The sequence below is a fragment of the Pelodiscus sinensis genome, chromosome 14 (genome assembly GCF_052426305.1).
Source record: "Pelodiscus sinensis isolate ZL-2025 chromosome 14, ASM5242630v1, whole genome shotgun sequence".
NCBI lineage: Eukaryota > Metazoa > Chordata > Testudines > Trionychidae > Pelodiscus > Pelodiscus sinensis.
Genome location: NC_143065.1, coordinates 28,958,745 through 28,972,493, shown reverse-complemented (window position 1 = coordinate 28,972,493; position 13,749 = coordinate 28,958,745). Strand labels below are relative to the sequence as shown.

Sequence of the window (13,749 nt, the reverse complement as noted above, 5' to 3'; positions counted from 1 at the left end):
TACATGGGTACTTGAATCTTGTAAATCATTCCATGTAATCTGCATTAGGAAATCACTGCAGGGTGAATTAAGTTGAGAATTCACATGTCTTCACACCTTTAATATGACTTGTCAACAAAATGCTAAATATTAATGCTTAAGTCACAGTCTTCTTTCAGATTTGCCTGGCTTTTTCCATTTTTTTAAAAATTAAGATTCTGGTTTATTGTGTCGGTATTTTCATCTTCCCCATCCAATTGTATCTAAATAAAACAAATAGTGTGAACCAAACGTGCATAGACAATAAATATCAATCTTGGTGACTTAGACAATTAACATTTATATTGTTAATTGCTCCAGTGCCCTTGCATTTGCATTGCTCTCTTTTCTGGAATGGAACAACTAGACATTGGATTGAGTTAAAGGCCAAATCTATAATACCACTTACAATTTATAATTTACGCTGCTCAGGGGTGTTCCAACCCCCTGTCCCCTCAGTAAATTACACTGACCTAAGTGCCAGTATGAACAGTGCTATGTTGGCAGAAGAACTTATCCCACCTACATAGCTACTACTTTTTGTAGAGGCGGATGAATTATGCTGATGAGAAATCGCTTTCCCATCAGCGTAGAGCATTTTCACCAGACATGCCACAGTAGTGTAGTTGCATCGATGGGGCTGTGCCAGTGTAGCACTTCTAGTGGAGACTAGCCTTATAGCTGTTTAGGAAGTGTCAGAAGAGATGAATAATGTTGTCTAGATACTTTTCTATGGTACATTTGCAGTACATTTTGCCATAAATTCTGCTGTAAATATGGAGTTTTTTTCATTGGATCTTGTGAAAGTTGCTTCAACATTTTTTTTAAGCGAGTGTTTTAAAATAACCTTTGACTGAGGTGAGAGCACCGTTAAAATTTGGAAGACCTTTCCCTGCCAAATTTAAAAATTCAGAGTACTTAATTTCTTCCTTAAAATGGCTGGATTTTTCTATTTCTAATGTACTTTATTGCAAGATTTCACAAAAAAACTGGCTGTTTAGGGTGAGCTCTGTACTGCTTGCTGTGTTACTCAGCACTCCATAGATACCTGAAGTTTTTCATTCTTGATTGAAGAGTAAGTACAGGTTAAACTAGGGATGTTAAATATCAGTTAATTGAATAGTCAATTAACCTCATGAATTTTTATCGATTAGTTGACTATTTTGATCAACCCCACTCCCGAGTAGCCCCCTGCCACTCCATGCTGCTGCCTCTGTACCAGAGGCAGCAGCATGTGGTGCCAGGCGGGGGGAGCTGGTCCACAAGACGAGCAAATTTAAAAACCAGCTCCCCTCATGGATTGGCTGCCTGTCACCCCGCACTGCAGAAGCACCAGTCCGAGGGGAAGAGAGGGTGGGGCTGAGCTCCCAGAACCCAAGCAAGCTGGAACTGAGCTGGGCTGCCTGCTTGCCTGACTCCTAATACACTTGAAATGCAGAGCCACAGCAGGGATAGGTCCCAGACCTGGTATGAGCCAGGACTGAGTCAGGCTACTGGTCAGCCTGCAAAAAAAATGTACTGGCAAGAGGATGGGGGAAATGCGTATAGTCTGTAGCATTAGCTTATAAGCTTTTGCTTATTGGTTAATCAAGTTAATTTACTACACTATTACATCCCTAAGTTAAACCTCTTTAGTCTAGCAACATCTGTGGTCGGGCCTGATTTTAGTTAGCCAGATGTCCACTTACCATGGGTGTGGCCAAGTTTCCAGTGATCCCATAAAGTTTGTTTACAGCCACCAATCCTGATTCTCTGTGTTCTGTGCTGTTATTTAGCTCTAATTTACACCTAAATGCTCATGATCCTATAGATACTAGCTAATCTCTCAGGGTACGTCTACACAGCAGGGTTAAAATCAAATTAAAGTTGTGTAACTGAAATCAAAATAGCTTAATGCAGCTCTTAGTGCTGTCTACACGGCAGGAAGTTGAAGGAAAACTACTCTTCCTTTGACTTTCCTTACTCCTTGTAAAATGAGGGTTACAATGAGTCAGAGTAAGAAGTCCTCCATCCCAACATAATTTTGAAATAAAGGCTTGTAGTGTAGATGCGCATCCACATACTCTCACCATCTCTTATAGAACAACCTGAAATATTAGCTGTTGTCTTTCTCATCACCTTTGTTCTCATCACCAGTGGCCATCACTGTGGCACCTCCCAAAGGTTTCCTTCTTGTATTGCCCTTAGGCTAGGATGCAACTTTTGTAATATGATATACTGAAGTCACTATATTTGTATATTCAGTGGGGGTGTTTTTCTTTCCTTATTCATATATCTTAACTGTACTAGTGTTGAAATGTCTTTCTCCTGTAAGTTAGTGTATGAATGACTTTGACTTAGTGTATGAATGGCTTTATCAATTCATTATCATGGCCCTCTTGTGATTGGACAGCAGTGGGCAACCTAGGCTAGTGGGTGGGCTGCGTGAGTGGCCCTCCTTCATCTAAGTGGCTCACAAGATTGCCATAACCAAGACAGAGTCCCGGATTAGTGACGTTTTTTCTAACTGGACTTGCATACTTAGAATTTGCGCCGTGTGGGGATTGAACCATAGCTACACTAGAAAAGCAAGGGCATGTGATGTAAGGTATATGCTGTTTGTACACAGCATTGACTGTAAGAGTTCCATCTGCATCCAAAGTGTTGCTATGGTTCAGTCCCCACAACCTGCAAATTCCAGTGACCGTCATGATCATTTAGTCCAGTGGTCACCAACTGGTCAATCCTGAGGGGTCCCCCCACTTAATCATGATCTTTGGAGCAGGGCTGTCACTTAGGCTCCCTGCCTGCCCTGGCCTCACACTGCTGGCCCCCTCCTAGAAGAGGCCAATGCAACCCTATGGGCCTGTTTGTGTATGAGAGGGGGGAAGGGCTGAGGTTTCAGCATGCAGTCCTGCCTGCAAGCACTTTCTTTGCAGCTCCCATTCGCTGAGAATGGAGAATTGTGTCCATTAGAAGCTAAGGGGGTGGTCCTGTCAGAGATGAACCGTGTCTCTCCCACCCACAGGAGCCACAGGGGTACGATGGTTCCTTCCTAGGGTTGCCAGGTGGTTTAACAAGAAATACTGAAGACACTTCCCCCTCCCCCCCCAAAAAAAAACACCAGGGAAAAAATTCTGTTGAGGAAAAAAGGGGGGGGGGAGACCAAAGTTATTGAGCCCCCCCAAAAAAAGGACTCCGAGAGTTAATCAAAAAAATAAAACAGCATGGCCTCTTTAAGAAAAGCCTTTGAAGCTTTTTGCCAGTGGCCATCTTGTTTTTCTGATCGAGCCAGAAGACAACTTCCCTGCGGAACCAGGTAAGCGGGGGAGGAGGGGAGGACTGGGCCGGGTTGTTGAGTGTGTTGTAGGGTTGCCAGGTGTTCAGTATTTTCGCCTCCTGGCAGGGGGAAAAAATCAGAAAATATTGAACATTTTAGGTGTACGGTATTTTCTGATTTTTTTTACTGGACAGGAGGTGAAAATACTGGGCTGTCTGGGTCAGTACTGGACACCTGGCAACCCTACTCCTTCCAGAAGCAGAATGGGCCTGGGGTGGGCAGGGAGCTGTCCTTCGTCTCGCTGCACCACTACCTGGGAGCCACCTGGGGTAAGTGCTGCCTGGCCGGATGCTCCTCCCTAATCCCCAGGCTCCTCCTGGAACTAACACTGCAAATAACTTTAAAAAAGGAAGAAGGTTATGAGATTTTTCATAGGTGAGATGTGGTCTAAAACAAGAGTTCTAGAAATCTGTAATCACCTGTAAATATTGTAGGTTTGTCCATTTAGCAGAAATGTGCTGGATTTATTTTACACATTTTCAAGGTGAATTTAGTATTACTTATAAATGATTTATTAGAGCTTCCAGTAAGATGGACAAACAATGCCATGAAATTCCAAATCCTTTCTTTTCAAAGGGACAAACTGGCTTACTATCCTTTACTTCTGAGAACTTGGAAAAATGTCTTTGATTCAAGCACTTTCATTTCTAACTGCCCCTAGATGTAGTAAATATGAAAGCTGTATGTTCAGTGTGAGAATGGCGGGGAGTGGATGAATCAAAATTGAGTTTGTTTGTTTTTTTTTGTCCGAGTCTGACCCCACCCAAATGTAGACATGCTGAGAGAGCCTGGATCTGTTGTTTCAAAGTTTAACCAATTGATGTATGTCTGGCAACAAGCAGAGTAATCACCAGTTATCTGCTTGTAGCCAGCAACTGTGTCCTCTAGTGCAGTGGGGCTCTCAGTGTTTTTGGGGCTCAGGAAGGACCCATCTGTAAATGTTTATGGCCTGTCCTGACCCAGTAAATCATTTGGGGGTGCAGGCCATGAGGTGATTTCAGGGAGGCCTTGCTCCCTGGGGAATGCTTGTGAATGCTGTGCAGGACACCTCCCTCCCTCACACACATTGGTAGCTGCAGTGCTGTGACGGGTAGCTAGCTTAGGCCCTCTGCTCTAGGCATTGCAACCTAGAGGATTGCAGTGCCACTTGGGGTTTCCCCCTTCCCTAACTGGACATTATGACCTGGCTCTTGGGGCTGCAGTGCCTCTCATTCAATCTTGGCTTACCCAGACTCTTGTCATCATGGTTGGTGACAGGATCATGCCTGAGTAATGCTGGAACCCCAGAATTGCAGTGCCTGGAGCAGAGTCAGGGGAGCCCAGCCAGCCCTGTAGGATAGGAGCCACCATGTGACCCTTTGAAACATTCTGGTGACCCAGTTTTGGGTCCTGGCCCGCAGACTGAGACCCACTGTTGTAGTGGGTGTATTATGATTGTAGTGGTGTATTATGATTGCAGATACTTGAACCTTTCTCTCCACCTCTGAGTGGGATCAACAGGAAAAAAAGGGTCTTTTTCCTCTTGCAGAAACATGCTAGGTCTTGCGGATGGAAAATGAGTGGTGACAGAATCCTGAGGAAAATAATTGGTCTTTTCAAAATGTGATTTTTTTTTTTAAGCTCTCCCTCCTCCCCTTATTGTCTGGTTGTTTTCCTCACTCTTCATTTCTTCTCTTCTTGCCTTCAGATTCTGCTCCCTCTGCTCTCTTTCCATCCATACATGTCCTCTCTCTTGTGTTTCACTTTCCATCTGACTGCTCTCTTATAATTTTTTAAAAATATTTTAAGGAACTTAGACCTCCAAACCAAAACTTAAAACTACATGTGTTTAGATTTTGCTTCACCTATTCATGGACCTTGGCTTTGAATCATCAAATGTCCTCTCCCCCCTGCTCCACAGTGAATATATAAAACATGAAGACGAGCGTTTTGTTCAGATGTTTCAAGGTGAATTTGTCTGAGAGATGTGGCACTCTTCTGATCAAAAGGAGGAAGGGCAAAGGGTATGGAAAGATAGTAGAAGTTTCTATAACTAGTTTAAATTATCTAATTGCTTTGTGCTGATTAGCAAGAAGTGATGTAGGAATGACAAATACATAACTAAAATGCTCTTTAATTGCCCTTCCTGCTTTGTCACTGTTAATTCTGGTATCAGTTTCACCTTTGACATTTGGCTCAGCATGTTTCAGTATTTTGTACTGCGTACTTTAAAAGACACTATTAATGCCTTAATTCTCTTAAGACAAATGTAGCAAAAATGCCACTCCATTGCTGTGATATAATCAGAACTGACCAGTTAATGGATCTGATACCTAGTCAAACAGGACCTTGCAGTGTAGAAATCTCCTATGTTTATAGCACTTCAAACAGCATCCTACTTTAACTGATTTGCTTCCTGTGAAATGCAGATTGTGCCTTAAGTTTTGTTTCTAGAAGCCTATCGCTATGATAGCTAGGTGCTTTATGGCCAATGCAGATTACACAAGCCATTTATAGAAACAAAAGAAAAACAAAAGTAGTGAAAGTGAATGAACGGGGAAAAATCCTATCTTCTAGGCAAAGACACGGTTATAGAGTTCACACTCTAGGGAGCTGATGACTGTTGCATTATGCTTCCCCTTTATATATCTGCTATTGTTTTCACCTATACTTAGATTGTAAACTTTTTGGAAGAGGGACATCTCTTCACTGTATGTTTGTACTTTGTCTAGCACAGTGGATCCAGACTGGTGCCTTTATATGCTACTACAGTATTAATAATCTGAAATACTCCAAATACACCTTTGTCCTTACCCAGATCACATAGTGGCTGTTGCTGTACCATTTTTAGGTTGTGATGATCTCTGAGTAGCAGGGTGCAATGGCTGGTGAATCAGCATAGTTGAGTGCACTTCTCCCAAAACTCTGTCACGAGGCGTGATTAAGTGAATGCAGATTCTTTTCAAATGACTTCTTGAGAGAAATCCTGCCTTCACTGAAGTCAGTAGGGCCAGAATTTCACTCCTTGAATTCTTTTCCTGTGCAGCCAAGCTATACGGGATTTCACTATATCCTGCGCCCACTCTGCCAGCGAGGCAAATTTGCCCTAAGCTTTACATCTTGAAAGATGACAGTCTGGCTTTGACAGAACAATAAGAGAGAGAGTTTACTCTGGGGACAAATTGTTTTTATAATTGGTATTACAGTTATAATGTTACACTGTGTTAAGCATTGTGCAAACATCTGGGAAGATGTAGTCCCTGTTCCAGCGATGCTACAATTCAGATAAATCTTACTTCATTATAAACGTAAATGTACCAGACTGTAACCTGTTTTAGGATGATTAGTATCGTGTCCCCTCTTCTCATAACTTTACTTCCCTATCCCTTTTGTTGCTGTCCTACGAGCAGCTGAATGTTGGCCATTGTGTTTGTGTTTGTGAGGTAAAGCAGTTTAGTCTTGCGCATCAGGCTGATAACCATTTCAGCAAATGGGCTGAAAACCTGTACAGCCTGGTAGAATCCCAGATGTAGGTTCTGATTTCCAGTGTCATAGAAGTGGAAGTATTAGTGCCAATCTAAATTGAAAAAATGCACTTCTACTAACAGATTAAGACAACCAGAAATGTGCAGTTCTCTACTGTGAATTATTTTTGTGCTGTTTGTAGTAAGCTAAGCTGGATGTTGAGGATCTGTGAGTACTATCTTGTGACTCTCAGAATAGCAGTTATAATGTGTGTGTTAAATATGGTGGTGACCAAGTATCCTGAAAATAATTTAATATTTTAAACCAACTTTTTGATATTTCTGAATATCTAAGATTGTGATATTAGTGATGTTTTGTAGCAGCAGATTACTATACACCAGTCTGTAACTTGAGCTATAAGTAGGCCTGAAAACTATACAGCACACAGACTAGGATGCTACTAGAATGGAGGGGAATAATCAAGAGCCATCCATCTTACATTAAATATATAAATGTATTTAATTTCCAGTTAATTTGATCTTGATTATATCTTTTGGGGTTGAGTCAACTGTTTTTATAAAACAAAGATCCCTTTTTTTTAAAACAAGAGACTGTGTGTCAGCGTTAGGATAGAAATTCCTGTAAGACTGGGTTTTTTTCAATGTCAAACACATGTTAGTGCACTGTGTTGTGGAAGATAACTTAGATTCCTGAACATTCACAAATATGGTTTACACGAGTAACCGGCAAACAGATAATTCTGAAAGACTATGTCTACACTCGTGGCTTCTTGCGCGAGTAATATGCAAATGAGGCTAAGCGTGGAATATCACTGAGCCTCATTTGCATACCTAATGAGCCACCATTTTTTTCAGAAGAGGCTCTTGTGCAAGAAGGAGCGTCTACACTGCCCCTTCTTGCACAAGAAAAACCCTCTTGCGCAATGCCATTACACCTATTACTTGAGATGAAGAACAGCATTGCGCAAGAGGGTTTTTCTTGCGCAAGAAGGGGCAGTGTAGACGCTCCTTCTTGTGCAAGAGCCTCTTCTGAAAAAAATGGTGGCTCATTAGGTATGCAAATGATGCTCAGAGATATTCCACGCTTAGCCTCATTTGCATATTACTCGCACAAGAAGCCGCGAGTGTAGACATAGCCAAAATGTTCTAATTACTACATAATGATTTAGTCTGCTTTTATATACAGACTTGATACTTTCCTACATACTGGGTGGGACTGGATTTTGGAGGGAGAGCTGCAGTGGTAGAATGTGTGTTTTGTATCTGTCACTGTTCATTTGTCATAGGTTGGTTGTTTTTTAAAGAGATCTATTTTCTAATTTTGCAGATATGGTGTGAGTCCTGAGAACATAATTCTCTATGGTCAGAGTATTGGAACTGTCCCGACAGTGGACTTGGCATCTCGGTACGAGTGTGCAGCTGTAATCCTTCATTCTCCTTTGATGTCTGGATTACGGGTAGCTTTTCCTGACACCAGGAAAACATATTGCTTTGATGCTTTCCCAAGGTATGTGGAAATATTGCTGGAGAGATTGTTCTATGGTCACTGCAAACTTTTCTATAGTATTTACTTTTATTTGTATTGTGACATGCATCTTGCACAGGCACATACTATAAATCTAAGCAGATAATAAATATATTCACTTGTCACTAAGTAGCTTGTATTCTCAAACTGGCATGCTAGTTTGATAAAACCACAAATGAAGAAAACCCCTACAAAACTTCACAGTTATTTATTATTGTGATGTTTAATGCTCATACCCAGTCTACCAAACCATTCTATGCTAAATTAGACCAGTAACTGTTAGCTGTGGTTGTGCTGGCAATGCTTTTTGCTAATTAGTAACGCCCCCTTTACATTGTTCAACCAACTCAGATTAAAAAGGGATGTAGTGTCAACAAATATATGTGGAAGGAATTTTAGACTTCTTGTTAACTGCTTATCCTTCTTTACAAAAATAATAGACTAAAGTTCTGGATAACGTTTGTTGCTGCATAAAGGAAGAAAGGAAGGATAGTGCAGTGGCTAGGATGCTAGCCTAGGATTCTGTGACCTGCTCTGACACAGGCTTTGTGTGAGTCTCCTTGCCTCAGATTCTCATCTGTAAAATACTTCCTTGTCTCTAAAGGCATTGTGAGGATAAAGACATTAAAGATTGAAGTGCTTAGATACCACCATAATGGGGGAGGAGGTGCACAGCATCTAGGATCAGTTAAGATATATGGCAGCATTTCAGTTGTCTTAAAATGAACTTATAATCTTTAAAATTCCACACTGAAAGTTAAACCTGATTAGTTTCAGGATAACTAATAGAATGTAAAAGCCTGAACAGCAGAGACAGTTTCTCTGATTTAATGAGGTGCTTAGATATAAAGAGAGACCAAAACATTTGGATGCCCACGGGTATTCCTAAAAATATGTGAAATTTACATCCAAAGAGTGAAAATCAGTGGACTGGAGAGCACCCTTCATTGTTGAAGTTGGTTTTGCACAACTTATTCACAAGGAATCAGTGTTCAAAGCAAAAACTGCATCTTCCAGAGCACAGTCTCGTTCTTTTGATGGAGAAAGGTGGAAGCCCAACTTTCTGACAGTAGAAGCTCAAAGACTCTATTATGTGGGACTTCTGTGACAAAGAAGCCAGATGTAATTTATTTTAACTATTTCTTTAATAATTAAAACTTCATATTAATGAACACACTTTATCAATTTGAATCTTAAAACTGCTTTAAGTGTAAGAAAATATCTTAAATCGGTGGCTCTCAAGCTTTCCAGACTACCGTACCCCTTTAGGAGATAGATTTATCTTGCGTACTCCAAGTTCTACCTCACTTAAACTACTTGCTTACAAAATCAGTCATAAAAATACAAAAATCACAGCACACTAGCATTGAAAAATTGTTTACTTTTTCATTTTTACCATATAATAATAAAATGGATCAAGTGGAATATAAATATTATTCTTACATTTCACTATATAATATATAGAGCAGAAGAAATAGTCTTACAAAATTTTAGTTTGTACAGACTTTACTAGTGCTTTTTATGTAGCCTGTTATAAAATGATACAACTACTTAGATATGTGGATGTATCCCATGGAAGACCTGCGGATAACCCCAGAAGTATGCTTACTACTGTCTTAAACCACCTGCTGCTTATTGCTGTGACTGTTAACTGAATAGTCAAATTTGCTTTGAGTAATCATAACTTGCTTTTTGTTTCCCTTCTCTGGGAGGCACCTTTAAGTGCAAATAGTTCTAATTCTTGTACATTTGGTAGAAACAGTATTAACATTTTACTACAGGAAGAGATACCACACTATTCTTCAGTATATTTGGCAGCTATAGAAACCACCCCTGATTCTCTACCGCTTGAATGTCTGCTGCAGGTTGAACCTCTTAAATCCGGGAGACTCTGGTCTGTCAACATCTGCGGTCTGGCAGGATCACAGATGTTGTTGGACCAGAGAACTCCAGCGCCCGGGAATGAGAGCCAGTCAGGGAGTCCAGCAGAGGGGAGCCCCACCATCAGACAGGTGAGCCCCATCCCCAGAGAGCGATGGCCACGCAGGGCAGCAGCAGGACTGCAAGCTCTGTCCCTGCGGAGCCCTATCTTGGCACCTCAGCAGTGGGGCAGCCGCAAAGCCCCGTCCCAGGGGAGCCCTGGCAGGGTGTGGCAGCAGCAAGGCCACCAGCAGGGCAGCCAGAGAGCCTAGTCCCTGGGAAACCCTGCGTGGGACAGAAGCAGGGTAGCCGTGGAGTACTGTCCCCAAGAAGCCTCAGCTGGGTGGGGCAGAAGTGGGGCTGTGGTGGCTGGGGAGCTCTTCCCCTGGAGAACCTGAGCCACCTGGCAGCAGTGTGCCAAGCCCAAGTCCTGTAGCAGCCGGCCTGGAGCACAGTGGCATTGGGGGTAGAGCGGAGCCAGCCAGCAGTATCCTGGGAGGCTGATAGCAGGGGACCTCCCCTGATCCGGCAAATTCCCTCGTTTGGAATTGGTCAGGTCCCCAGGGTGCCGGACCACGGAGGTCCAACCTGTATTAGGTATTCCACTTTCTCCCGAGAGCGGTTCCTGATTTGAGCATAGCATTGTCTTCTGGATTACATTCTCAATGGTAATGATGCTGATCTTCTGACAATGGTAAATGCAGAAGACTGAGAGGAAGAAGTACCCCTGCCTCCAAGTAGTTTCCTGTAGCCAGGAATGGAAGAATACAGGCAGTCCCCGGGTTACATCAATCCAACTTACATCGGATCCCTAGTTACAAATGGCGGGGGGGGGGGGGGGGGAGGCGCAGCTAGTGCGGGGTGCCTCCCCCACTGTCGTCGCCGCCTCCGGCGGCGCGGGGGGTGCTTCCCCCCAGCAGACCAGGGAGATGCGGAGCTAGCGCCCCCCCTCCCCCTCCCAGCAGACCAGGGAGATGCGGAGTGGCTTTTCTCGCTGAGGAGGATGCGGGTCTGCTGGGGGGAACAAGACACCAGCCAAAAGGGGGCACTCCAGAACGGAAAAATTAATTTCCTATGGAACAGCAGGAGCAGCAGGCATTGAGACCCATTGTGTTACAGTCCCCACGTTGGGAGCAACAGCTCTTTCTCTCTTCAGCACTAGAGCTGCAAGTATCTTGTTAGTGTCACGTGAAATTAACAAGTCCCTTCCAGCCTGGCAGAGGTAAAGCTGAAAAATTACCCAGTGGTATGGGTGGGCAAGAATGGGGAGGAGCAGGACAGAAGGGAAGAGGGGATAAGCCCCAACCCCACACCCTGGCTGGAGCAGAGCAGGGTAAGCCCCAAGGGGATGGGTCTGGTTGCAAAGTGGGTGATGAGGACCCACCTGTGGCTAAACTCCTGTTCCCAACACAGAATTTTTCTTTAAAATTAATCCTGTGGATAAATTCACACACACACTTCACAGGAAGGGATTTCCATTTTCTGCTCAGCAGAATACAACAGCAGCTTTGATTGTATCAATATTTCACTGTGCTCTCCAATGACTATTTATTACACTTAATACCCATTTCACTGAACCATCTGTAGCAAATTCTATTTGGAACAGTAATATGCATTGAATAAACTTTTTTTAGTTATAAAAAACAAAGATTCTGACTATTAAATGAATAACTGGGATCTTTCAGGTACCCCAAAAGGAAGATTTGGATATAGCATGAAACACTGAAACTTATTATCAATTTTTAATTAAAATATCAACCAAAAAAACCTTCATATCAAAACAGTATGTGTTTTTCTTAGAATAAGGAAGTTGTATGAGAATCAGAGTCTTTTCCACCTAACTCCAGCTCCCCGTCCCCCAAAAAATATGTACTAGTTCCGACTTACATACAAATTCAACTTAAGAACAAACCTACAGTCCCTATCTTGTACGTAACCCGGGGACTGCCTGTATCATCAGACTCCATGACATTTATTGCAGAGTTTAGGTCTGTGAACTAATACAGTATTTGGTTATATCTGACTGCAGAAACATTGGACAATGTATCTTAGAGCCCAAGTCAACTAACTTGAGCTCATGGAGCTCACACTATGGAGCTAAAATTAGCAGTGTATGAGCTCTCACTCAGGCTTCGGTGTGGGTCTCAGTCTAGGCTCCAGCCCTAGCAAGACTGTCTGCATTGCTATTTTTAGCCCTGTAGCACTGTCTGGGTTCTGAGACTCACAGCACGGGTTGCGGGGAAGGGTATTCACCATGTAGGTGGACCCTTTGTAGCCAGGATAGAGCAGTGGAATTCATTCTCTTATGTTTTATTTTAACTTGATCATAACAGCTGATATTTAAAGAGAGTTTTAGGAAGACTGACTGTAACTAGTGAAACAACTCCTTCTTAAAAGATATGACCTTCAAACTTAGAGAATGATACCTGTCTTTGTGAAGTCATAGTTTTAGTATGCTTTTCAGCAAGTTTTAAAATGTGAATTCACTGAAGGTATATTAGGAGTTTGAAAGATTTTGCTCTCAAACTCGTGCAATGTTCTTCTCTTAGTTTTTAAATATCTAACATTTGATATAAAATTAATGTCTACAGGAGAAAACCTAAGGTTTTAAATTGCTTTTATCGCAAGAGTGGGTAACTGATTAAACAAGTCAGTTCAAATAGTATAAAACATAAATAAGTGCGTGTGGGGAGGGATGTTTAAAGCTTAACAGCAGAGATGTTGTACAGTATTTATTAACCTTCTACTGATCTGTACACTGCTCTGACTGACTTCACGTATACCTCGAAACAAGGGAAATACACAAATGTTTATTTTCATTAATGTGTAAAGCTCAACTCTCTGCCTTCACTGCAGGAAACAATGTTTATATACACCTTTGGAAAATCACTGTTGTAAGTGTTTTATATTGGGACCCCATGTGAACATAGTTTCTGTAGATTTCCTAGCTGCCGAGAGGTGTGGCTGAGAATACAAAGTAGGCTAATGTGCAGTTTAAATACTGCTTTACAAGTAGCTGAGTTGGCAATGGGATGCTTTCCAATTTTTTTTGTAAAACACAAATATTTTTTCTTTAACAGTTCATCATCTGTATTCAAACTATTAAATTAGTTACCTGAATGCTGCAGTGATGGGGGTTATCCAGCTTTCTTTCTTAAAGTAGCTAACTAATAAGAGTGATCTATAAAAAGCCTTTTGTGTATATAACTGCACATAGCTGACATGCCTATTATGAAATCTTTACTCAGTGGCAGACAGTCCATTGACTTCTAAAACTTTAAACTAAATTATTCAATATTTGGCCTATTTCTCTTTGCCATTTCATTATGGCATTCTTCACTTGGGGTTGCAAATAAAAACCAGAAGGCTGTGTCTACACTGGCGCGATCTCGCACAAACGCGGCCGCTCTTGCGCAAAAACTTGCTGCCCGTCTACACTGGCCGCGTGTTCTTGCGCAAGTAAACTGATGTTCTAATGTATGAAATCAGGGCTTCTTGCGCCA

General features: G+C 42.1%; 1 protein-coding gene across 2 annotated transcripts in view; it reads left to right on the top strand.

Annotated features, from left to right (window-relative positions):
- The window catches only part of ABHD17C (abhydrolase domain containing 17C, depalmitoylase), a 46,172-nt gene that overhangs the window by 28,246 nt on the left and 4,177 nt on the right, over nt 1-13,749 (top strand). For both annotated transcript variants that reach the window (XM_006139269.3, XM_075897113.2), the window contains exon 2: nt 8,129-8,308. In XM_006139269.3, coding sequence (XP_006139331.1) covers nt 8,129-8,308 — 180 coding nt within the window. The remainder of the gene's footprint in view (nt 1-8,128; nt 8,309-13,749) is intronic.